Source organism: Petaurus breviceps, unplaced genomic scaffold, assembly GCF_028583685.1.
Source record: "Petaurus breviceps papuanus isolate PSGF00001 unplaced genomic scaffold, PetGlider_PUasm1.0 356, whole genome shotgun sequence".
Classification (NCBI taxonomy): Eukaryota; Metazoa; Chordata; class Mammalia; order Diprotodontia; family Petauridae; genus Petaurus; species Petaurus breviceps.
The window spans coordinates 722,390-748,755 of NW_027186290.1; the positions used below are offsets into that span (position 1 = coordinate 722,390).

The following is a 26,366-nucleotide window of genomic DNA, read 5'->3' on the forward strand; positions in this document are numbered from 1 at the left end:
GGGGGGGGGGAGGCTGCTGGGCGCCTTTTGAGCTTCCTCTTCCGGGGGCCTTTGGGAGCTCCTCTGGGGCAGGGCACACAGCAGGCGCCTAATCCTTGTCGACTGCCTGACCGCTTTTTCAGGACTTCCATTAGAGGGAATCACGCCCTTTGGAGGAGGCTGGGGAGGGCCCCCACCAGGTATAGTCCAGGCCAGAGGGCGGGGCCGAAGTCTGGGGCGTCCTTCCGAACCTTGGTGACATCACTTCCGGCCCAACCCGCGTGCCCGTCTGGCTGGGGCTCCGGAAGAGGCGGGACCGGAGCGGAGGGGGCGGGGTAGTGCAGGTGAGCTCCTTGGAGGGGCGGGTTATAAGCGGAGGACGGGCCTGGGTGGGGCGGGGTCTCCTAGCCCTTCCCCTTCCCTCAGGCCCCCCCCCCCGCTCCCCCAGGGCGGTAAGGGAGACCCGCCCCCGTCCGTCAGCGCGCCGTGGCGTCACCAAGCGGCCGTTAGCGCCGGCGTCGCCCTCGTGACGTTCGAGTTAGACCCACGTGGAAGCTCTGGGCTCGAGGCGAAGGGAGGAGGGGGAGGGGAGGGGCAAAAGTGGAGGTGCAGGGGGGAGGGGGGGGGGGGGCCCCCCCCCCAGGCTGGTGGCCCTCTCCCGCCCCTCCCCCCGTCCCCGCAGCGCAGACTCCGCCTTCGCCTCCTCTGGGGGGAGGGGGCGTCACGGGAATGTGCTGGTGACGTGATGACGTTAGCCGGCAATAACAGATGGAGGCTCCCGCCCCTGGGAGGGGCAGAGAAAAGCCCAGCCCCTTTCATCCGGGACTCTGGTGGGGACACGCCCCCAGAGGGGGGAGCGGCGGGTCCCTCCTGGACCCGTCTCCTCATCATCATACATCGTCACTAATGAGGCTCTGAGCCGGTTAGACAATACACGTGATCCACAGACTCCACCCCAGCCACGCCCCCGGGCCCTGTCTGCTCTGATTGGTCAGAACCCCCCCCCCCCCCGCCTCGAGCCCAGAGCTTCCACGTGGGTCTAACTCGAACGTCACGAGGGCGACGCCGGCGCTCCCCCCATCACCCCCCCCCCCCCCCCCCCCCCTCCCGCTTTGTATTTGACGTCATTGCCCAGTCAGCGTTGTCTGGGAGCTCTACACCCGGCTCCTCCTTCCAAGGTCTCTAGCGCCCCGGGGCCTGCCGGCTGGAGTCTGGACCGGGCGCCGTCCCCACCCCCTCCGTGGGGGGCCTGAGATGGGGAAGGGCCGCGCCTCTTCCTCCAGGGCGTGGCCTCTGCTCACCCCCCTGCACGGCTCCCCTCCAAGGGACAGAGTGGACCGGGCTGGGGCTCCTGGCCAGGGAGAGAAGAGTGGCCTGCGGGCAGGTTCCCAGCGCCTGCGCCGGCGGGGCCGCGGCCATCGCCCCGCGCCCTGGGAGCCCCCACCGAGGTCGGCCTTTAATTAGAAAGACCTGGCCGTTCTCCCCAGCCTTCTTCGCCGTCTGTCATGGAGCGTTTATTAGCCGCCTGCAGCGCAGACGCCCAAAGGCAGAGGGACAAGACGCAGCTCGTGCTGCTGGGAGCGGACGGAGGACCTCGTGCATCCGCCTCAGGCCTTCACTGGGCCTGGCACCGGCGCTCAAAGACTGCGTTCTGTCCAGCTTCGTCCGACCTGCGCCCACCCGAGCAAAGGCCTTTAGTGGGAGTTCACTTTTCAGCAGCGCGTACCAGAGAAAGGCAAAAGATGCGATAGAAGAACGCTAAGATATAGCCGGGGCCCAGCCTGGATAGTGCGAGGCCCCCGGGGGGCATTCGAGCGGGACGATGACGCTGTAATGAGCCTCTCTGCGACCTCGGGGCACCACAGGCGGCTGCCTGGGCTGCGATTCTGTGGGCTGGCTGCCCGTTGTGGTCCTGCAGAAGACTGGATGGATGTGGCTGACACATCTGCTGTTCTAGTGAGCCAATGAGGCATGCGAGGAAGTTGAGACGTTTGGGTCCGGGCAGCGGCTAGGATCCCATCAGTTTGGTCTCAAATGGCTGGCCCAGGAAAACAACAGACTTGGTTGTTGCTATTATTGGGTCAACAAAGAGTGGCCTGATACTCTGTAGGTCACCACCATCCTCGCTAGTGCTTTCCCTTCTTCTCCCCCTTCCCAATAATTTCCCTCTTGGGCCATATTTTATCACCCTCTCCTTTTCCTTCAGGAAGTCACATCTTTTCCTTCCTTCCTTCCTTCCTTCCTTCCTTCCTTCCTTCCTTCCTTCCTTCCTTCCTTCCTTCCTTCCTTCTTTCCTTCCTTCCCTCTCTCCCTTCTTCCTTCCTTCCTTCTTTCCTTCCTTCCCTCCCTCTCTCCCTCCTTCCTTCCTTCTTTCTTACCTTCTTTCCTTCCTTCCTCCCTCCCTCCCTTTCTTCCTTCCTCCCTTCCTCTCTCTCTTCTTACTTTGTGTGTCCTTCCATTCTCCAGGCTTATAACAAGGTCAGATTTCCTCCTTGCCATTTGATGCTTGCTCGTCCTCTCACTGAAGAGCTGCTGACCTTGTTGGGTACCACTCTATCTTCTCTTGGAGGAATGGGCACAGACACTCTGTGCTTGGGGTCTGGACAACAGCAGCTCAGACATGCCCCCAGTGTCATAAGATTCTCAGTCTAGCCTCACTTTCTGCTTGTGGCTAGCCTGATTCCTGCTCCCTTTCCTTTTGTCCAAGATCCACACTTAATTCCTCTCCCTCCTCTTACAATGTCATGGCTAATTTCACCAATTTGTTTTCTTGCCAGTTAATTTTAGCAGGTTTTTGAAAAAATGATTTTTTTGAAGTTCTGTTCCAGTCCATCAGTAAGCATTTATTAAGCACCTGCTGCATGCCACTCACTGTGCTAAGCACTTGGGATACAAAAAAAAAAAGGCAAGAGACAGTCCTTCCTTCAAGGAAGCTTCAATCTTTTAGCTCCAGATGCATAATCTTGGGGTGCATTAACCCCTTATAAGCTCAGCTAACTGGCTCTGGGATGGGGTGGGGGGGGGCATATTTAGCCTTCTACCCAAGCTTTCTGCACTTCTGGACAGGGGTTCTGCCAATCTAGGGCATGATTCTGAACTGGGCAGGAGTGGATGAGTGACAGCTACCTCCTGTCCCCACAGGACCTCTTTGTGCCTGGCGCTCCTGCCTGCTGCTTCCTAGGGAAGAACAATATCGACCTGGAGTATCAGCCTTCCAGAAACACTTAATTAGCTAAGCGCTTCCCAATCTCAGCACCTCTGCACAGCAGAGGACCGACATGTTGTAGCAGCAAGCACCCCAAGCTTGTCCTCAGGGTTTGCTGCCCATACAGGTTCTTGGATCTGCTTTGTTAAAGGAAAGCAACTCGAAATGGGTTAACAAGCTTACTTTAATCAGTCAGACATATATCGTTTACCTTGTTCAGGAGAAAAGGTCAGCACCCCGAACCTCAAAGTATACAGGCATAATTATCAAGACAGAAACATCAAGTAGACAGATTTCCAAACTGTCCAACCATTACATCCATACCCAGTCAACATCTGGGTTTCCACATTCTGGGTTTTTCAAAGCCGGGGGACTCTCAACAACGGCTTCCCAGAACTCAGATCAAATCACAGAATACTTCTCAAAGTGAGTCCCAAAACAAAGCTACACATCAGGGCTTATATAGCCTTCTCCTGGCTCAGAGAATGTAACAACCTTATTGACTCACTGGCCAATCAAGAAGTATCTACTGAAAAACAAGCCTCCCACCCCAGGCTCCAGGTGCACGTTAGCCTAGGGGCAGGGAAGATCTTTAAATCTGCATTTCCATTACACATGTTTGGAACAGGATTGGGAGCCTGTCTTTGAAAGAGCCCATGTGGGATAGAAGGGCCTGGGACAAACTGTGGAGTGAGTATAGACACCTTGGAACTGGTCCTGATTTACTGACTGCCTGGTAGACCCTCTCCTCCTGAGGCAAACACATGCTCCATATAGACAGGCCTGGTCCTTTCATTCAGGGGGAGATGAGTCTGGGAGCTTTGTCACCTGCCTGCCTCCCTCTGAGAGCCCAGGACTCATCTTTGGGACCAAATCCAAACGTCTAGTGGTGGCCGAGGTGAAGGCTCATCTGGCCACAAGGCTGAATTTGGACATGTAGGAACCAAGATGGGTCAGAGCCTCTTCTCTCCAGGAACCAAGTGGTCAAGTAGAAAGTGCACCCTGAAAGTGTTGGAACTTTTGTTCTTGCTGTATCTTTGAAGTAAATATCCCTTTGTAAGATCTAATTGATGAAACATAACCGGGGAGCTACTGGATAACAGTGAGGGGAACACACCTTGTGTGGGTTGGAGCTGAGAGCATTTGAGAAGCCCCTTGGGGTTCTCCTAGAATCCCGAGGGGGAGACAGAACCAGACCCTTGCTCTGGGAAAGAGAGGGCAGAGCACACATGCTAAATCTGTTCGGAGAGAGAGAAAATTAAAATCTATCCTGCTTTTGAGAACCAGCCAACTATGAGTTACAGTTTATAGTATTCCCAAACAAAAGATGAAATTTTTTCCATTATGTAAAACATAATGTAGCAGCAAGCACCCCAGCGTCCCAGGGTGGCTGCCAACACAGATTCTTGGATCTGCTTTGTTAAAGGAAAGCAACTAAAAATGGGTTACAAGCTTACTTTAATCAGTCAAATATGTATCATTTACCTAGTTCAGGGAAAAAGGTCAGCACCCCGAACTTCATAGTATACAGACAGAATTATCAAGACAGAGAAACAGATAAAGTAGACAGGCTTCCAAACTGTCCAACCATTACATCCATACCAAATCAACATCTGGGTTTTTCAATGCCGGGGGGCTCTCAGCAACGACTTCCCAGAGTCTCATCTGATCAAATCACAGAACACTTCTCAAAGTGAGCCCCAAAGCAAAGCCTCCCATCAGGGATTATATACCCTTTTACTGGGTCAGAGAATGTAACCACCCTCTTGACCCACTGCCCAATCACACAGCATCAACCTGTGGGCATTCCTGAAAACCAAGCCTCCTGCCACAGGCTCCATGTGACCACATTCAGCCTATTAGGAGGCAGAGTATATTTCCAAATCAAGGAAGGTTCTCAGAGTCTCTTAAGCCTATCAAAGGTCCCAGGGGCAGGGAAGATCTTCAGATTTGCATTTCCATTACACCTAGGAACAACTTCCAGGTAACAGGACAATAGTGACCTAACTTTTGGTCCCTCCTGGAGAATCATTTTCTTAAAGTCAATTATATCCTCAATGCGATACTCGTAGCAATTTTTGTGAATGTGCAGATGTATTTTCAGGGTTGAATCACAAAATGTAACAAACTCTCTTCCTCAAAGATGAAACTAAGATACGTATTCAGTTACCAGAAAGCCAATTCCACCATGGTGACAAAGAAGTTTATACACATCACCAATCCAGGGAGCGCCACCATCCCCAAGCCTTCCCTCCTTTAGGCCTCCCCACAAACAAGCTCCTCTAGGCAAAATTCCTCCCTTTCTCACTCACCTGCACTGCTTTACCTCAGCTCTGCCTTGCTCTCCTCATCTCTCTCACTCTCTCTCAACTCTCCCTCAGTCTTTCTTCCTGCTCCACCCATTCAGAAAGCTCCTCTCACCATGGGCTCCATGCGTCCCAGCTGTGGGCTGGGCCACAGTTCAAAGCAGGCAAGATCTTCAAATTCCCTTAACATTACATCAATCTATCCTTTTTTAATCACTCTCTCCAAGAATACTTTCAGCCTCATCCAAGAGGAACTCAAGAGTCACTTTGGTTAACTTGAATTAATCAGAGATTCTTCCTTCTCTTAGTTGGCTTGCCACCACAATCTGATTTCATGGGCCACTCTTTCCCACTTTCTCTTTGTCTACTGGCTGCCCTAAACACCCACTCATCATGGAGAACTGAGTTCTTCCCTCAACTTTGACCCCATTTTAAGAAAGTATGCTTAAAAGGGTTTTGGACTAGGATACTGATTTCCTCTCCCAGGTAATTCTGGAAAGGACTCCAGACTAAAGTATCCTCCTAACATTATTCTACAATAGAGGACTCTCATCCCCAGTGAGACTTGATCTGCGGATGGGGAGGGAGCTGTCCTGGGTGACATGGGTCAGCTCCCAATGAATCCTCCTCTCATCAGCAAAGTTGGATCTCTTGGGAACAAATTTGGGGCTCTCACACTCTGAAGACTCTTCAGAAAGGACATTGTCTCTAGGGACTCTTACCAGGTAAGCCACTGACATTGTTTGCCTTAGATACTTAATGTCTTGTAATTGAGAAAGCAAGCACTTTGGGAACTGACTCTGGTGTCCACCAAGAACGTTCCCTAGTCTATGGGAATTTCCAGGAGAGTTGTCTCCAACAAGAACCCCTTGCTACAGTTGGTATATGGGAATAAACTCTGACATAAAACTTAATAATGTGATTCTGAGCAAGTGATTCCAAGTTTTTAGACATCATTTTCCCCTTCTGTAAAATGGAGACAATCCCTTCTCTGCTCTCAGGGCTGCCCATAACCCCCTAAAAGAGACCATTGTAATTACTGCTATGGCACATATCCCATAGTTAATCAGATGTGAAGGGGATCAGGATGGGTTGATGGTGACTTGAAGTACAAGCCTCTGACACACATTGTTCTGGCCCTTTCTAGAAACTTTGCTTGTGGTGAGGACCATGGAAAGACCTTCCTGCACCTCTCATCTTTCCAAATTCTGCATCAAAGACTGGCCGGAACCAAAGTCAATGGCTTTCCTGGAGGTAGGGACAGACAATCCCAGAAAGATGCTTCTTTAGCAAATGAGATTGGTGAAGACCTCCTTCTTGGGCTACTGGAGGTGCAGAGGATGGAGGGAATTTGTTTGGGAAGCAGACCTTTCCCACCTTTACCCTCTCCTCACATTGGGACCTTTGCCATGATTCCAGAATTAGACTCTCCTTCCAATCTCTTCCCTCCCCAATCCAGCCTGCCTATAAGGGCTGATCTGAGCAGGTCCCCTTCCTCCTCACAAAGTCTAGCAGCTGCCTATTGCTCTGAAAGCCCTCCACAGGACATGGCAACCAAGGGTGAGTTTGTGTTTGTCTTTCTTTCATGAGTGGTCCTGGCCGAGGGAGCAGGCACCAGGGACCAGTTGTATGGCTCCTCAGAGACAGGCTCAGGACTTGAGAGGCCCTCCTGGGAGGCTTTCTAGCCTGGCAGCACTTGCCTGAATTTGGTTATGTTGGGCAAAAACTTCTAGGGTCAGCCGGGTGTCAAGATGAGAAACCACGGCAGCTCAGTGGTTCCTCCTCACTCACACTATTTACAGCTTTTGTATTTTTGTCCAAACTCAGCATTGATGAATGAGCCTCATATAGGAGACCAGAATAAACACAGGATTGAATAAAAGCTACTACCAATAACCTGGCTTGGGAGAAAAAACTGAAATCTGGGACCTACCCTTGACTTACCGAGGGTCCCTGGGCAAGTCTCTGTGCTTCCTGAGACTATGTTCTGCCTATAAAGGGAAGGAGAATCCCTGAGAAAACATGGAACCTCTTTGGGTCTGATGGGTGTCTTCAGGACTCTGAAGCTGTCCATCTTCTTCATGTATTGATGATACTTTCTTTGAAAATGAAACTAAAAGGATCCATTGGGGAAAGCCCCCTCTTTCAGACATGCACAAACATGTCTTTGTGTCTCTGTCCTCAACCATTCCAGCATATTATCGCTGGGAATTCCAAATCATGTTCCTGGGGTCATGCAACATGAGCTTTTGGGGTGGTGGCAGCAGAGGAACTTTCATGTATTCACTTTTAACATTCATTTAAAAATTATTTTTTCCTTCCATATTCTCTCCCAGCCCTCACCCATAGCTCAAGAAGGTAAGCAATATGATATCCATTATATGGATGGGTAGGGGCATTCAGAGAGGACCAGCACCTCTAGTGTGAGGGTTGCTTATCCACCTTTGGTGTCCACCTGTCACTCAACTCTCACCTGTGGCCACACCCTGGTAGCCTGTTTTGGCAGATGAGCTAAATGGGGTTGAGGGTAAGGAGTGGACCTCAGACCCAATGGGGACTTAGGGGTATATGTACCCCCAAGTATGTGGAGACTTCCTTCAGCAGAATAGGCGGATGAGAACATTTTTTTCTCATGGCCATGAAGGAAGCTGAAGCAAGCACTGTGGAGCATTTAGAGCTCGGTTAGATGTCAAAGGTGTCTTTAATATCAGCAGTCATCCGGACTCTGTCCTGCCACTGGATTATGACAGCTCTGGAAGAAAGAGTGAGGCTGATGACATCATGCAGCTCTGCCTCACTCAAATCCAATTTACGCATGAATCAAAAGACACCACCCATATCACTTCACTACTTTTATCTACCTCAAAGTCCTGTGGCAGCAGCCCCATGCATGGCCAGAGCTAGCGCAGTGTTCGGAAGGCTCTGAGCAGTAGCTCAAAAGAAATGTGAGATGTGCAAATGCAGAGCCATCTCCACTCCAAACGTTCATGTGGACTGTTTGTGCCTGACCTGTGGCAGGACCTTCAGAGTTATACTGGTCTGATTCTCCACAGTCAGACACCCTGTGCCTTGACCCCAGCATAGTGATATCATTCTGGTCTCTTTGAGAACGAAGGACAACAACCAACCGAGGAATCCATTATGCATGTGACGTCATGTAAAACATATTTCCATATGTTTCTGCGTTGCAAAATAGCAAGAAAAATAAGGTGAATGAAAGTTCGATTCAATCCATACTTATTTTCTCCCTAGATGTAGGAGCATTTTTCATAGTGAGTCCTTTGGAATTGTCTTGGATCATTGTATTGGTCAGAGTAGCTAAGTCTTTCATAATTGATCATTGTTACAATGTTGCTGTTACTGTGTACAATGCTTTCCTGCTTCTGCTCACTTCACTTTGCATCAGTTCATGTAAGTCTTCCCAGGTTTTTCTGAGAGCATCCTGCTCATCCTTTCGTGTAGCACAGTAGTATTCCACACCAATCATATGCTACAGCTGTTCAACCATTCCCCAATTGATGGGCATCTCCTCGATTTCCAGTTCTTTGCCACCACAAAAGAACCATCATGAGCCAGAGACCTTTTACTGCCATTAATTCACTCAGAGTGTGACACATTCCATCATCAGTAAATGGAAATGTGCAGCATTCACAGGTCAGCTCATAGTATTTATACATTATATGAGACAAAATAAAAAGGTGATGTCTTATTCTAGTATTATATGAAGGAAAATAGAATGATTACATAAAGGAAAAAAGGCTGTTGTCATTAAAGAGAATGTATATCACTAGCTACAGGGGATAAAGAAAGGATGTGTCTTTGTTGTTTAGCCAGGTACAGTAAGTCAAAAGGAACCGTACATAACCTGTCAGGCAGGGTAAGGAAGGAGAACATTCCTTAGGCTGTTGGCGTCTTCCTTTGGTAGAATTGAGGGGTTTTTGTACCAATTAAAGCAAGAAGTCTGAAGGAAACCAACTGTGGCAGCTGGTTCTGCAGTTTGTGCAGGGTCACGACAAGCAAAATGGCAAATACAGAAGAAAATGCAGTTATGTCCATTTTAAACAGATCGCTCTTAGCTCTTAAAAATATACTTTAAAAATTCATTTTTTTTGTCCTAAATAAAACCGTTCTCTTGGATCATCTAATCTAAATTTAAGATTCACAATACAGCAAGTCAGTTGTTTGTTCAGCAAAATAAGCAGCTAAGTCCAAACATGGTTATAGAGGTTTATGGGGATAAAATTAGGCAAAAGTCAGAATCTTAAGGAGAAGCCTTGCAAAATTAGCCCTTTTGCTTCTTAATATCACACACACAGAGATAGACACAGACAGAAAGAGAAACAGGAGAGAGGAGAGAGAGGACAGAGAAAGGAGAGAGAACACTAACTCAAACAATACACACACACACACACACACACACACACACACATACATTTGAGGACCTTCCCTGATATGAAAATATACTCTGCCTCCTAATAAGTTGAATGTGGTCACATGAAGCCTATGGTGGGAGGCTTGTTTTTCAGGAATGCCTACACCTTGTTACTTTGTTTGGACAGTGGATCACGAGGGTTGTGATGTTCTCTGACCCTGAAGAAGGGTATATATATATACTGTGAGGTGAGGTTTTGCTTTGGGGCTTGCTTTGGGAAGAGTTGTGGGATTTGGCCAGATGAGACTCTGGGCAGCCATTGAGCCCCCTGGCTTTGAAAACCCAGATGTTGGTGCTTCTCTCTCTGGTAACTAACACTGTATGGATGTAATGGTGAGACAGTTAGAAGACCTGTCGGTCTGTTTCTCTGTATTTTTGTCTGTTTGTAACTTCTGTTTGTATCTTCTATGAAGTTCAGGGTGCTAACTTTTTCCCCTGAACTAGGTAAATGATATATGTTTGACTAAAGTAAGATTGTTAAACCCTTTTTGAGTTGCTTTCCTTTAGAAAAGCAGATCAAGGAATCTGTGCTAGCAGCCATCCTGGGCATGCTGGGGTGCTTGCTGCAACACACACAACACTAAGGTTCATTTAAAAAAAACCTTTGTAGTTCTACCATGTAAAAAGAAAGGAGGGACATGGTTGTCACCAATTCAAGACTGTCCCATCAAACCCAAACCTGAAGTCACAGACTGCTAGATCATAGGTTGTTCTTCATTTTTGAAAAGAACTGATTAACATCACAGGGTGATGTCTTGACTTGCAAGTGAATTGGATTTAAGTGAGGCAGATGTGGGGTGGCTAGGTGGTGCAGTGAATAGAGCACTGGTCCTGGAGTCAGGAGGACCTGAGTTCAAATCCAACTGCAGACACTTAACACTTACTAGCTGTGTGACCTTGGGCAAGTCACTTAATCCCAATTGCTCTGCCTTCCCCCTCCAAAATAGATAGATAGATACATATATATATATATATATATAAATAAATAAATAAATAATTGAATAAATAAGTGAGGCAGACCTGTACAAAGTCCTCAGCCTCATGCTGTCCTCTGGAGTTATCAAAGTCCAATGGCAGGACAAAGGTCAGGATGACTGGTGATGATCTGGGATGCAGCAGATGACCTTGGTGCCTTCCATTTCTGACCCAGCTCTAAGAAATACCATAGTGCCTACTTTAGTCACCTTCATGACCATTGGAAGCGTTTTTCACCCATTTTACTAGGACAAGTCTTCCCATGCTTGTGTAGAGACTCCCTCCCCCACCCCCCACTCACCACTGGGTCTGAGACTATTTAACTTGGGTATGGCTACAAGAGGCCACAACTTCTTTGGAGTCATAGGTGAGAATTGGTTCGGGTGGACACCTGATGAGCAGACTTGAAAACAGCTCAGGAAGCGTTCACACCAGAGGGGCTAGCACTCCCAGAACATCCTATATACCTTATATACCATAGATATAACAGGACAAAGCTCCCTTAGTGCTGTTTGATTTCAGGTGAAAAGTCTTAGAAAACTCTTCAAATAGTCAATAATGCAACAGAGTTTCACATTATTCACAGAATATCATAGCCAAGCTTACAATAAATCAGATGGGAAACTTTTCTCTTCAGAAAGGAAATAGCTCAGTAGAGAAGATGAGTCAAAAGGCTTTTGCCATTACCTCCATAAATCCATCTTCCCAATCATCCTCATCCAGCTGTAGCGTATTTCAGATCACACTGTCTTTGAGCAGCTCATAGAATTTCCTTTAAATGGTGGGAGTAGTGGATTAACAATAATGCAAGCAGTTTTACAACTCAGAGCAAATAAAATTGCAGTGCCAGGAAGTTCCATTTCATGCAGCATGTTCCTCTAGACATGATCTGGGAAAGGGTGCAGTTGGTTTTCTTGTTGCAAAGAACATTTTATTTTAAAATGAATAATGAGAAGTTATCCTCAATGCTCAAGTACTTAGAAGTTCTTTCTAAAAAAGAAAAAAAATTCATCTATAAAAAAACATTCTGGAATGAAATTATTTAAAAATTAATCACATTCTTGGGTTCTACACATATTTAAATGTATGATAGGTCACTCAAAACCCAGAAAGACACTGGCTTCTGTTAGCTTGGATATCTCAAGGAATTGCATATCAATCCCTAAATCAAAAAGAAGGAAATTTGTTTTTGCTTTTTTTTTTTCTTGGAGGGCAGTTGGGGTTAAGTGACTTGCCCTAGGTCACACAGCTAGTTTTTGTGTTAAGTGTCTGAGGCCAGATTGAATTCAGGTCCTCCTCACTCCAGGGCTGGTGTTCTATTCACTGTGCCACCTAGCCGCCCCAAGAAACATCTTTTAAACTGGGGTCTCTTGATCTTAATTTGGTGCAAAGTTGTAACTCCAATAATACTATTCCAACTGTAATTTTATTCAGTTTTCATAAATTTTATTATCATCAATTAAATAATTCATAATATAATATAATTATATTATTTAATATATATATATGTAAATCACTTCTACACTAAACTTGAAAGCTATCCTTCACTTTGGCTGAGTGTTTGTGAGGGAGGAGGGGATTTTAGTTCCTCAGTAAACCAATTTACCGTGTTAGAATTTGCAAGGCTATTACTAGTCATATAAATTCTTGTAGCTCCTTTTTTTTTACAGAGCTAATAAGACTTAATTATTTTGCCAAAGCTGAAGATTCAAAGGACCTGGGAAATCACTACAGAACTTTGCAGATAATGAGAATTTGCAAGGTCTTTTGTACTTTTCCTCAAACTAAGTAATTGTCATTATTATTCATTTAAAAGCAATATATCAGGGGCGGCCAGGCAGCACAGCGAGTAAGAGCACCGGTTCCAGTGTTGAGATAGACCTGGAGATCGAATCCCGGGCTCAGACACTCAGCACCACACCCGAAATAACTGGCCGTGTAACCTTGAGCAAGTTACTTAACCCTGATTGCTTAAAAAAAAAAAAGCAATATATCCCCAATTAAATATGAAAGTTCTTCTAACCATAAAGACAAAAGTTCCCGATAAGTAATAACTCAAATTTCACAACATTCAGATTTTTAAAAAGAACTAATTTTCTTTTTAAATGAATCTTTGTACATATTTCCCATTTGGCCAATTCTGCTTTTTAAAGAGTTCTTCTCTTCAGTGGATTGTTGCATCTCTTTTTATCATTTAGTCTATTCTTTTTAAAAATTCTGTTTTTAAGGTGTTATTTTCTTCAGTATTTCTTGTATCTCCTTTACCAAGTATTTGACTGTTTTTTCATGATTTTCTTGCATCATTAAATTTATTTTCCCAGTTTTTCCTCCTCTTCTCTTATTAGATTTTAAAATCCTTTTTGAGCTTTTTCAGGAATTCTTTTTTTGGGGGGGGTACTGAGGCTTGAGATACATTTACATTTTTCTTTGAGGCTTTGCATGTAGCTGTTTTGACACTGATATCTTCTCTGTCACAACAGTAACTCTTTATGGTCAAATTTCTTTGTTTGCTCATTTTCCAATCTATTTTTTTTTTACTTTTAACTTTATGCTAAAGTAGGACTCGCTCTCAGGGTGGAGGGAGGACTGTCCAAATCTTCAGGTTTTTCTATTGCTATTTTCAGAGCTATTTCTGGAGGTGTGTAAGTTTCAGTTCTTCCAAGATAGTATGATCTAAGGAGAGATGTGGTCATTGCTTTCCTGGTCTGTGTTTTGGTTTGTGAGTGAGTGACCACAAGTATTCTTTTCTACCTTGCACTTGTAATCAGGAACTTTGCACCTGCCAATCCTCCTCCTCACCTTCGGAGCATAATCCAGAACTGTATATGGTTAATTCAACAGGGTCCTACACCCAGTGCCAGCCAAGGATTGCCTGTAATGTTTTTCCAACCCCTTACCATCTGTGGACTGAGAGCTGGTTTCCCGAGGAATGGCCTGTGCTCCACTCTCACCCCAGAGAGACAGACTTCCTGCCAACCTTCTAAGTTATCTTGGGCTGAAAAATGGTCTCACCCCATCCTTTCATTGGTTCTGCCACTGTAGAATTTAATCTGAGGTGTTATTTCAAGGTTTTTTTGGAGGGGAGTTTGGCATAGCTCAGGTGAGTCCCTGCCTTTACTCTGCCATCATGAGGAGCTCATTTTTTTAATGATACATATCGATCACATTCTATTTATCATTTTAAAATTAATAGCATTTCTTATACAATAGTTTCATAAAATTATAATTCAAAAAGTGATAAGCATAATATTAATATGCAACAATATCGTGGATTTAGATCACGAAACACAAAATTCATCATCCATCCAATAACCTGTATCCTGTTGGATGCATTTCTGAAGTATCTTATGTGGGAAGAACATATTTCACTCATCTACTAGTTTGGGCATTCTATGCCAGTTTCTACAGTGGTCAGTAGAGAATAGTAATAATGCAGCTGCTCTTATAGTTACAAAGGGAGCGGCCACACTTAACCATGCTGTGAATAATGATTTCCTCTTATTGATTTAATAAAGCCAAACTTAAAATTGCTCACTTTTAAACTTTGTTACTGGATTTCAGCTACTTTTCTACATCAACAAGAATATAAAAATCAGTAAAAAAAAAAAATAAAGGTTGGAAATGATAAGAAATCTGCAAAACGACTTTAACTTTCTGAGGAGGAAACAAGCACTTTTCCAGAGTTGTCCATTTACAATCATGGAAATCTCCCTAGTCTTCTCTTATCTCAATGGGACCCAAAGCCTCCTTATGCTTTTATGTGGGCCTTTGTTGGTCTATGACGGACATATGAAGTGCTAGCAAAGATCAAGACCCCCCAGCTCCAAACTCATGGGTTGTGAAGTCTAGAACCTTTGAGAAATCCAAACTCTTAATTTGCAGTGGCCCTTGCAGGTCCACCCCGTGTCACTGCAAAGAGGTCCCCAACTTCCTGTAACTTCTTCCCCTTTTTTCTTATGGACTTGTATTCAAGCCCTATAAGCTTCCAATTTCTGCCTCTGCTTCTGTGTTCTGAGTTAACTGGTCACTTTCTCTCACTCCAGCCTCCTCAACCCTCCCTTCTCTGTTTCCCAATCACCTTCCCAATCCACCAACAAATCTAGCTGATATTTACTACATCACATTCCTACTTCGAAAATGAACATATTTGCTCATACAGCACCAGTTAATTAAAAAAAAAACTTTCCCTGGTCTTGATACTTAAGGTGTACCTGTCTCAGTTTGTCAGGTAAAACTTTTTCAGTTCTGTTTCTTAAGAGGTTGCGAATACACAGTCTGTTCAATTCTTTTTAGGTGATTTTGGTTCTAATACCACCTATGTAATTAAATTCTCCTAAATCCCTCATGGGGCAGCTAGGTGGTGCAGCACCAGGCCTGGAGTCAGGAAGACTCATCTTCCTTGAGTTCAGATCCAGCCTCAGCACTTACTGTGTGACCCTGGGTGAGTCATTTAACCCTGTTTGCCTCAGTTTCCTCATCTGTGAAATGATCTGGAGAAGGAAATGGCAAACTGTTCTAGTATCTCTGCCAAGAAAACCCCAAATAGGGTCACAAAGAGTCAAACATGAGTGAACAATAACAGCAGAAATCACTCACAGAAGAAGACAGCAGTAAAATGAAACGTCCTAAAATGTTTCCACTTTTGGCATAACTGAAGGTAAAAGTTTCAAATGGGCTTCAGTTCCGTTTAAAGACTGAGCATTTTCTAGCTGGTTAAGTTGCCTTCTTTCCCTACACTGAAACAGCAAATCTGTCACTTTGCAGGGCAAGGAGAGAATGCATAGAGGCTGCTAAAAGCTATTTGCATTCGAATTTCACAAAGTTTCTACTTTAAAAGTCCTAGAGAGCTGCAGCCCCACCTCAGTCCACTATGATATTTCCAAATGAATTCGAACCTCACTTTTATAATACTTTTGGAAATGAACCGCAAGCATAATCTTATTACAAATTTAACCTATAGGCAGTTTGCAGTGTCACAAGTTTCTGCAAACAGGGAATGAATTCCTCCCCCTCCCGTCTCTCTCTTTCTGCAGCTCAAGCCTCATCAGAACAGGCCCATGGAGGTGATACTATATCTTTTGAAATCTTTAAGCCTTGGCAGACAACATATTATTCTTATCATAAATTCTACTGAGGGTTTATTGGGAAGGCTGATTATTTGAGGCAGAATGGACATGAGTGCCTGGGTTGTTAGAAGTAATGGCAGACACCAGTGAGATTTACATTCTTCCTTTCCTTCACCTTCTGCAAAATGGTGGTCTCAGCCAGTCTTGCTGCAAGGCAGCAAGTACTGTACTTAGCAGTACTGCCCAATGGTCTTCCTGCCTCTGGGTCTCTACCTGGCTTTTGCTTTTCTCATCCTGTTCAATGAAGACAAAAGTGCGAGTATTTCAGAGACAGATTTTTCCTTCCTCTCAGAGGCAGGTATAGGATACTGTTTTCCTCATCCTCAAGTAAGGAGTGTCTGAAACAAAAGGTGGGCACAAGGTGGGAAAAGGGGAGGAGGTGACAAAGAGTTTCAACATGTCTTCTGATGGAGCCTTTTCTTTTCACTAGGAGAAAGATTCATTCATTTTTCTAAATTTGGTTGACTAAATTTATGCATCAGAAGATTTACCCAAATAAGTCAATGACTCATTTGTTTTGGGAATTGAACCTCTTTTATCCTTTAACATTTGTAAAGCTTCATAATTAAAGGTGCTGTAGGATGGCCAGGACTGTTCAGTAAAACAAATGTCAATTGGCCATTCATACTGACAGAGTTCAGCAAGTACAGATTTAGACAGACAGCCCTTCTTGGAATTTATTTTCCCCAGTCTGCCAGCAGACACCTGAGAGGGTTTTGACCTGGAACAAACTTAATTAGATCCCATAGTAATCACTGACAACTACAAAAAAAGTCTGAAGAGTGTTTCAGGTGGTGACCATGACAAATAATTAGGATTATGCCCAAGATTTTCTTACTATTTTGGTAAGGATAACAATGGCTACTTGAGTCATATCAGAATTTCACTGAGGGCTATTCTCACTCTACAGAATTCAAGAATTTAGACAGGGATGATGGCCAAGGCAACACAGTAATGTCAGGTGACAGACATAATTAGACAGATGAGTCTCTGGCTCACTTGCCTGTAAGAAATAAGATGAAGGGGCACAGCATGAAAAAAATAATCCTAGTCCTAGCCTGGGATTGCCCTAGAAATAGAGGAGGCCCTCCTGGTGAAACATGGGGTTCCTCATCCAAGCCCTAGTATTTGCATTTTGTTTTTTATTATTATAATCATAATTGTCTTTTTTGGAGGGGGAAAGACAAGGCAGTTGGGATTAAGTGACTTGCCCAAGGTCACACAGCTAGTAAGTGTTAAGTGTCTGAGCCTGGATTTGAACTCAGGTCCTCCTCACTCCAGAGCCGGTGCTCTATTCACTGCACCACCTAGTTGCCCCGTATTTGCATTTTGAATGAAAACCCTGGCCTGTCTCTGCAGATCTCTCCATTTAGAGCCCAGAGTGGTTGGGACTGCAGCTTTCCCAGCCCTTCTCATTCTCACTTTCTAGAAGACTCCAGATAGGTAAACACAAATGAATGCACACTGGAAAGATCTTGGGCATGGGGCTTCTAAGCCAGCGCTGTCCCATCTGGCTCACCAAAGTTGTTGCAGGAATTTTCTCTGGACCATTTACTAGTTACTTATGGTCAGTCAGCATGAGGCAGAGACAGATTTTACTGTAGTTTATTCAGAGTGTGACACACTCCACCCATAATTGGAAATGTCTCCCTCACAATTTGTGTAGTGTGTATACATTACATGGGATAAAGAACAAAAGCTTTGATGGTGACAAGCCAAGTGTCTCTCGTAACTTTTAAGTCCTTGCATCTCAGGAAGTCAGAGTCCCACGGATGATAGATCTTGGCTGTGTGTGTGTGTGTGTGTGTGTGTGTGTGTGTGTGCGCGTGCGCGCGCGCGCGCGCGCGATCGGTGATCCTGGGGCTTGTCAGGGCTTTAGGATTTATTCCTGAATAGAATTTACTTCTTTCATTTTAGACATTGGCCAAATATGACATCGACACGGCTGTCCAATTGATTTTATGCCGAGAAAAATTCATTGTGAAGGTGAGTGTCTCACAGGGCACCCATGTTACTGGTTCCTTGCTTGCCAGACAGGGACTGTGGATACTGGCATCCTGGGAAATTCAACCTCAAAAGCTTTCATGGAGCTCAAAAGCTTTTCCTGGCTGCTGGGCATGTCTGAATGCAGTCTCTGCTCTCACAAAAGTCCAGTGATTCCGTGCTGGCTTCTGGGAGACTGAGGCAGCCCCTGAGTCATGCTTGGAAGGAAGCTAGGGATTCTAGGAGATGGTGATGGGGGAGGGTGTCCCATTCAGGGGAGCAGGATGTCCAGAGCCACAGAGAGGAGATGACAAAGTGTTTGTGTCATGCAGCAGACATGCTGAGCCCCTGGGCTGGCCGCAGTCAAGGGTGGCAGGGAAAGCTTCCCTGGGGCTTTCGCCCTTTGCAAGCACATGGAGAAGTTTGCTGCTGGGAAGCCAGGCCTCAGTTTGGATCTTGCCATACTTTTCCATAGGAAGAGGGAAAGAGTCACCCCAGGAATGTCCAGCCCACTGCCCTGCACTCACAGTCCGCTTCCAGCCCTCCCCTAAAGACAGTGGGACATCTGCTACAGCTTAGGAGCCCCTCACCTGGGTGCTGCTTCTCGTGATTATTGGTTGACACCAGTCAGCCAGACTGGTGGCAGAGGGAGAGCACTTGGTACCAAACACGTTCTTCTCCCAGCAGGAAGTGGGCTGCAGTGTAGAGGGCTGGCCACCTCCTGAGAGGAATGCCAGGGGACATCCATTTGGAGATGCCTCCTAGGCGATGGGAGGAAGAGGGACACAGCGATAGGGGTGATCGCGGCACCCCTGGGAGCCAGTTAGGGACGGGAGGAGAGGCGGGGAGCCCGCTGAGCTGCATCTTGTGTCTGGCTCCCCTAGGGGATGTACAAGTATCTGGACTACCAAGAGATGCTGACCGTCAGGAGAAGGGAGCTGCTGTACAGGAGGTGGGCGCTCAACGTTGGAGAGCCTCTGAAGCAGAAGATTAGGGAGAAAGTCAGCCCGCCGCGCTCTATCATAAAGAGGAAACAAGGAGACTATGACCGCTACATCCAATACAGCAACAAGAAGGTATTGGGCAGTCCTGAGGAGCGCCGGGGAGGTGGCCGGGGGGCGGGGAGGGCAGCGGAGGGGTCCCGGACCAGACAGATCCTGCCTGCGGAGGACGCTGGGCGGGGTGGAGAGGATGACAGGCCCAGGCCACAGGTATGCGTGTCAAGGCTGGCTCTCAGGTAGGAAAGATCAGCTTCCCCAGCAGAGGGCAGCAGTTGTTCTGAGAATGATCTTCAGGTTTCAATGGCCCACAAGCTCAATTTGCCTCAGCAGCACGATGTCGCCTCCAAGAAAGGTGGCAGAGACCCTTCGCAGCCTCCTCCCACTATTACTCATTCAGTAAACACGTATTAAGTGCCTACTATGTGCCAGGCCCTATGGCTGGCTGTCCAGCCTGCCCGCAATCAGCCCTGCCCTGGACGGGCTCTTCTGCTTGGAGGCAGTCCTTCTGGGTGGCATTAGCCTCAAGGAGAAGAAGCAGAATCCCTCCTCAAGACAGCCCCACCTCCAAAGAACTGGAAATTAAGGGGATGCCCATCCATTGGGGAATGGCTGAACAAGTTGTGGTATATGCATGTTATGGAATACTATTGTGCTATAAGAAACGAGGGACAGACGGGCTTCATATTTACCTGGAGAGGCTTAAAAGAACTGATGCTGAGTGAGAAGCCAGGAGGAATTTCTACACAATCACAGACACAACATATGTGTGATGACCAGCTGTGATAGACTGGACTCTTCTCAGCAATGCAGTGATATAAGTCAATCCCAAAAGACTCATGATGGAGAGAGATGTCTACATGCAGAGAAAGAACTAGAAAGAACTGAGTTTATATCCAGATGGAAGCAAAATACCTGATCTTCTTCCTTCTCTTGTTTGGTTTTATGTCCTCTTGACCATTTTTCATTCCAGCTGGTACAGTCCATCTTTATAACATGACTAATGTATAATGTGAAAGTATTTACAGATCCTATACTTGACTATATGCCGCCATGGGGGGGGGGGAAGGGGAGGGAGGGGTACAAAATGTGAAACTCAAGGAATTGTGGAATTGAATCCTATAAACTGAAAGTAAACAAATTAATTTAAAAAATAAAAATAATAAAAAAAAAAGACAGCCCCAACTCCCCACCTCTCTCCCCCTTCCTTTTCCCAGGCTGGACATTCCCACTTGCTTCCACCCCCCTTAAATGTCAGGAAGTCGTGGTCATGGAAACTCCCCACCTTTTCAGTCAATCGATCCATCAACGAGCCTTTATTAATCACTCCCTGTGTGCCAGACACTGTGTTAAGCCCTGCGGAAACAAAGAAAAGGCACAAGACTGTGCCCTCAAGAGACCCGCCTTCTCAGAGAGCAGATGATAGAGGGAAATCAGAGTGCCTCTGTGGGGAACGGGCCGGGCAGCCTGGCAGCAGCCTTGGTGAGTTCACACCTTACTCCAGGCAGGTCTTGGAGAGCAGCGAGGCACTCCCTTCCCCTCCTCACTCAGCCTGGCACCGTTTTTCAGGGCCAGGCCCCCTCCCACCTCTCCAGCTTCCTTAGCCTTTGCTCCACACACACTCTCACATCCAGTGCCCCTGGCCTCTGGCTGTCCCATGAACCTGACCCTCCATCTCTCTGCTCCAGCATGTTCTCTGCCTCCCTCCTCTCTTCCAACTGCTAACCGCCCAGGTTTCCTTCAGGTCTCATCTAGAGTCCCAGCTTCTACAGGAAGCATTTTCTGACCCTCCTTAATCTCAGTGCCTTCCTCCTCCCATGTCTCCCTCTACACTTTGTACAGAGTCGTTTGAATATTGTCTTCCCCATTAGACTGTGAGCTCCTTGAGGACAAGGACACCTTGTCTTTCCAGGGATACCCAGTACTTAACACAATGTTTGGCATATAGTAGGCACTTAATAAATGCTAATTGATTGGTGGTCTTCTCCCTCACCCATCCTTTTGATCAGGCTGGGGGGAGGGGAACTAATGGGCAGTGTGGCTGGGGGAGTGGTGCAGGGCTTGGGAAGCCAAACAGGGGAGTTACTATTTTCATCTGGAAGGAACAGGGAATGACTGGGAAGAGCATTAGGGTGAGAGTCTTCTCTGATTGGGAGCTCATCCTCTCCCATAGGACCCATGGACTGGCCTTCCCCCTCCTCTCCTCTGACATAGCCATCCCCTCGTGCCTGGACAATAGCCCCTGGAAGGTCTGCCTCCCGGGGAGGTCTAACCATGTTACACCCCCCCCCCCCAAACTCCAGTAACTTTCTGGGGCTCGCAGTGCTTCGAGCCCTCCCCTAACGTGACTGAACCGCCGCCTTATTGTCCATCATCTTGTGCCATGCTTCCTGTATTCTGGCCAAGCTGGCCAGACCCGTCCCAGCTCAAACATCATCCCCAAGCCCCAGGGTCCCTTCCCCGAAAGGTCTCTCCTGCCCATCAGGTGCTAGGTGCCCTTAGCTCACCTCAACCCCCCTTGGGGACAGAACAGGCTCCCCAAGTCTGGACAACATTTGTCTAGGTATCCCTCAATAGACGCTGCAGGATTAGGACTGGATTATCCTGGGACCCATGTGGTGTAGGCATGGGCTCCGACCCCAGAAAGGGCATTTCTGAGTGAGGAACTCTGGCGGCTCCATCCTCTGCTATGGTCAGCATTTTTAGCATATGCCAGGATGCAAGAGGGCACCAAAGGGTCTTGGCCCTTCCTTCTCTTTCCAGGTTCCATGGGCTTACAGGCTTCTTTTTCCTTCCCCCAGGGCAATGCTTTCATCGATCACTATGACCCTGAAGATTATGACCCTTTTTACATGAGGAGCAAGGACCCACAGTATCTCAAGGTGGGACTGGGACCCTGATGATTAAGAGAGGGGCTGGAAACACCTGAGCCCTGGACAGCCAGAAGCGCGATAGGTCTGGAGGCAGTCCTCTTCCTTTTCCTTCTCTCTTCTTGGGAAGATCCAAGGGTGCCATTCTTAGGGCAATCGAAGGGACACTTGGAACGCCTCAGTAGACAGCTGGGACTTGAATCAGAATCTGGGGCGGAGGAGCCTTGCCCAACTGCCGGTGGGATGTCCCCCAGAAGGGCGTGGCCGAGGCTGCGGCCCCACAGAAAAGCCACGGCCATATTGGCCCTGACCAGGAGCAGGGACCCTCAGGCCCGGCCAGGCTGCCCTAGATGAGATTTTGGTATGAGGATTTTGCACAAGTCAGTCTGCTTGTGGTCCCACCTGCAGAATTCTGGGCTCTCTTCTGCAGAGGGGCCTTTCCCCCGTGGGCAGAGGGGGCAGCGCAGCCAGCTGGGGCTCCTTGGCCAGAGGGGTCGGCTCTGAGGACCCTTTATCACCTTGCCCGATGGCCACTGGCCACGAGCTGGAGCCTCCTCCTCCCCCCAGCGTTTTCCGAGGTTCGCCCTGAGACTTGGGTGGGCTGAGGAGGAAGCTTCCTTGGTTCCCCGGAGGGAGCCCTGTCTCTCTTCACACCAAGCCTTCCACAGGTCCCGTTTCTTCCAGGTTACTCTCCCACCGTTCCGTGATCCCCTGTTACAAGCCCAGCGACACAGAGCGGAGGAGAACAGAACGATCCTTCAATGTGAGACAGGTACTGGGTGCTGCGCTGCCCGCTGCCTCCCCATTAAGCCTGCTACGTGCCAGGCACGGGCTGCGTGTTCCTCAGGAAACATTCACGGCATCAATTAGCCGGCCAGACCTAATGAGCTTATAGAAAGGGTGGAGGGTGTACAGCGGGCAGCCAGGGGAGGGCCCGAGGGGAACCGGGCTGGCCAGGTCTGGGAGAAGGGGACTCCGCCTCCCAGAGGCATCGTCTGGCCTGAGAATGCCCAAGGGACAGATTCGGACGCGCCAAGGCGAGAAGACCCGGGCCTCCGGAGCCCTGCCCCAGCTGGGGCTTCGTTTCATTGGCAGGACTGGTGGGCGTCGCTCAGGGCCGGGGCCGGGGACGGAGCTGGACGAGAGGCCCTTCAGGAAAACCCTCCTTACCCTGACAGCGGTCCCAGCGTGGGCCCTGGAGGGTTACCTGGCCGGCGCTGTTTGTGTGTGTGAGTGTGTGTGTGTCTACATATGGGCGGATTACTCCCAGGTTGGGGCTGCCAGGCCCCTCCCAGCTCTCAGATTTGGGGGATTCTGGGTGAATCTTGTGCCTGCAGGAAAAAGGTACACCATGAAAGAATTCAAGGAAGTGGAGACCAAGAGGCTCTCGGCGCTGCCCCCGTTCTCCTTTGCGCGGCAGGATCGACGGCCAAACTCGGGGCCGGCCCAAAGGAAGGACCTCCCGAGGATCAGGTAAGCTGGGTAGCGCCTTTCAGGTGTGGGATCAGCCCTTCGCGAGGCCTGTGGGGCGCAGGCGCCCAAGACGTGGCGGAGTGTACTCAGTGATGATAAGGCCGGGTCAGTCCTCAGTTACAGTAGATGTTCTTGCTATGAATATTTAAGGGAATATGGACACTTTTCCCTACTTTTGCTCTCGGGCATTTTAATGGCAGCATCATTCTGAACCACTTAGCTCAATGATTGGACGGTTCTGCAGCTCCACCAACAATGTATTAGCGGGCCTGTTTCCATACCCTCTCCAACACAGACTAGGCCCATCTCGCTGACTGTTCTAATTCTCTGGGTGTGACCTGGTCAGATGGATAATCCCCTTATTAGTGATTTGGAGGAATCTTTCCCAGTTAATTTTATTTTTTAAAGAATTGTTTGTAACTGTGCTTCACTCCTGTCCATTTGGGACAAACTTATCGAGAGAGTGCCAGCCTCAAAGTTGGGGAAAGTGGGGTCGGAGCCCCAGTTCTGACACATGCTGATTCTGGGCCAGCGGGCCCCCTCCTGAGGGTGCCCCAAAGAGACACAAACATTCCTGAGTTGAGCCACATATCAGTACGGCTGGGTTTTTAAGTGGCTTGTGGCCCCCAGGAATCTAGGGTGTGATCCAGAGGTTATAAGATGCAGAGGGGGTGCTGAATGTGGTAGGGGAGAGGTTTCTTCACCTGGGAGTTCCTTATGTTGGTGCAATGATGGGCCCAGAAAGATGACAACCAAGCCACCCTCATGATGTGCTTCCCACTCCTCTGAAGTCCTGGACACCCTCCTAATCACTTCCTGTTTAGAAAAGTGCCCACTCAATCACCTCCATCCTCAGGCTGGCGTTCAAGACCTCCCACAGCCTGGTCCTGACCTGCCTACCACCTCCCCTCCTCCATGTGACCTCCCCCTGCTCAGCCCCGGCTACAGTGGACTCACTACCATTCCCTGCGCACCCCTGGCATCCTGCCCCAGCCTTGACTTGGGAGGCCAGCCGTTACAGTCCAGACTTCTGGCCTTGTTGGGAATAACCCTCAGGCTCCAGTCGAACTTGGACTATTTAGACGACTCCACAATAAATCCTGCTGTCTGACTCCCAGGGCTCGCTGGCACAGCTGGCAGAGTCAGAGCAGACACTGTCCAGCCCCTTGCCTGGCCCTCCTGGTCCAGCTGCGGCTTCTCTGGCTCTGCCCGGCCACAGCCGATGTCTGCAGGGTGAGCCCCTTTTCTTCTGGGTTTCCTTCAGTGTTAGAGACAAGCCAGGCTCTGCCAGGAGTTGTCGACCACCTGGCATAAGGTACTTCTCAGTCTTGAAGCTCAGGCTGGAGGAGGTACAAGACAAGGTGCTGGACCCGGTGAGTGGGGTCTGCTCCTGCCCCAAGGGCTGCGGTCACCAGCAGCCCGGAGGTCAGACCTCAGGCCCTTCACTCCTCATTTCTCCCTCCCCTGGGCCCTGGCTCTACCTGTCCCAAGCATGTCATTCTTTAAGGCACAGTGCCTGCCCTCACGCAGCTCAGTCTCCGGTGGGGAAGTCACCCCTTCATGTAGCTTAGGGATGAATAACTGGTGGGGGGGGGGTTGAGGCCCCAAGGACAACGGGCTCTGGGACCCCTGACCACGGATGCACCGTCAATGTTCCCTGGTCATTGGGCAGGCGCTGGGCATCTCTGGGCTGATGCTGCCAGCCTGGCGTATGGCGGACCAACATGAGGTGGGGAGCTCCAGGGCCAGCAGCAAGGCGGCCGAGGCCTGGTCACATCGCCCTGCATCGCTCAGGTCCACGAATCGGCCGGCCAGATGCTGCACTGCATGTAAGTGAGCCCAGTCCCCAAGTGGCCATGCCTGCTCGAGAAGAGAACAGGCCATCTCTGGCCAATGCTACTCTTGTGGGCACCCCCCCTCTGCACTGAGGCTGCCATCCAGTCTGGATTTGCTTGGCCAAGGGGATGGAGTGAGGCTGCCCCTGTGTGTGTGTGGGATGGACGGGGGTCTTTGGGCTCGGGGCTCAGGGCATCCCTCCGCTCTCTGCCCCAGGTACCAGGAGAAGCCAGCACACACGTCCTGCACTGGCCAGGCCTTGCACACACCATGAGGAGCTCGACGTAGGTGCCCTCAGCACTGTGCTGAGGGGTCCTCCTAACGTGGGCTGAACTTTAGAAGCAGACCCAAAAGGGCTGTGCTTGGGAATGGACTGCAAGGTGGCGTGTGGACCCACCAGCCAGCCCCATGGGATTTCTGACCCAAGGGACCGCAAGCCTCTTCCATCCTGGCTGCTGGGCTCAGAGACCTCCAGGGCCAAGTTCTGAGGGGCTGTGGCTTTGGGAGAATCAGAGAAGAATGTGCTGGGTGGCCTGAGGAGTCAAATAAAGCAAGTTGTTTGTCTCTACAACACACTCTAGGCTCCTGGCAGTGGGGAGCTTGGGCCAGGCCCTGCCCCATGCCCAGAGAAAAGTGACCCTGGTAAGTAAGAAGATGAAACCCACTAGAGATCAATGTAAAGTGCTACCTTGGGGCTTGAAAAGCCAATTTCACAAGGATGAGAAGGGGGAAGCTCGGACAGTTTGTCTGGAAAAGAGCCAGGGGTCTTAGGAGACCACAGGCTTGGTGTGAGTCAACAATAAGATGTGGCAGCCCCCAATGATTGTGATCTCAGGCTGTCTGAGGAGAGCCCATGCTCTGGGGAGGGAAGTGTCCCTCAAGCCTCTTCTGGAGGGGGAACCACAGCTGAAGAAGGACACTGACAAAGGGGTGTGTCCAGAGAGTGCTACCAGGCTGGGAAAGGGTCTGTAGGTCGGTCACCATGGAGAAGGCTCAAGGAGACGGGGCAGAGCCAAGAGCCCAAGGGCTGAGCTGGGCTGGCATGAGGGCCCCAGGCTCTGACCAAGGCCAGGTGGTCCCTGAGGGTTGCCCCTTCCAGATTCTGGGACTTGGTGGGGATCCCAAGAGTGTGGTAGCTGGGGGGTGGGGCAGGGCAGAGAGGCCACATTATCTCTGGGGAAGC

At 48.7% G+C, this 26,366-nt stretch overlaps 2 protein-coding genes across 2 annotated transcripts in view; both read left to right on the forward strand.

The window, feature by feature from the left end:
- Positions 1-26,366, forward strand: part of LOC138168284 (zinc finger protein 420-like) — a 771,269-nt gene that overhangs the window by 75,740 nt on the left and 669,163 nt on the right. The gene's annotated exons all lie outside the window — the stretch shown is intronic.
- LOC138168302 (protein FAM228B-like) lies at positions 6,642-25,515 on the forward strand. Its single transcript, XM_069097375.1, has 9 exons — positions 6,642-6,744; positions 17,941-18,009; positions 18,891-19,082; positions 21,806-21,886; positions 22,559-22,646; positions 23,212-23,347; positions 24,612-24,720; positions 25,020-25,176; positions 25,400-25,515. Exons 1-9 carry the CDS (start codon positions 6,661-6,663, stop codon positions 25,513-25,515), a joined length of 1,032 nt encoding a protein of 343 aa, XP_068953476.1. The 5' UTR covers positions 6,642-6,660.

Coding starts and splice junctions, on each gene's coding strand:
- LOC138168302 (XM_069097375.1), top strand. CDS start 6,661: ATGGAAAGACCTTCCTGCACCTCTCATCTTTCCAAATTCTGCATCAAA. Junction 18,010..18,890: donor GAGAAAAATTCATTGTGAAG/GTGAGTGTCTCA, acceptor TGGCTCCCCTAG/GGGATGTACAAGTATCTGGA. Junction 22,647..23,211: donor GATCCTTCAATGTGAGACAG/GTACTGGGTGCT, acceptor TTGTGCCTGCAG/GAAAAAGGTACACCATGAAA.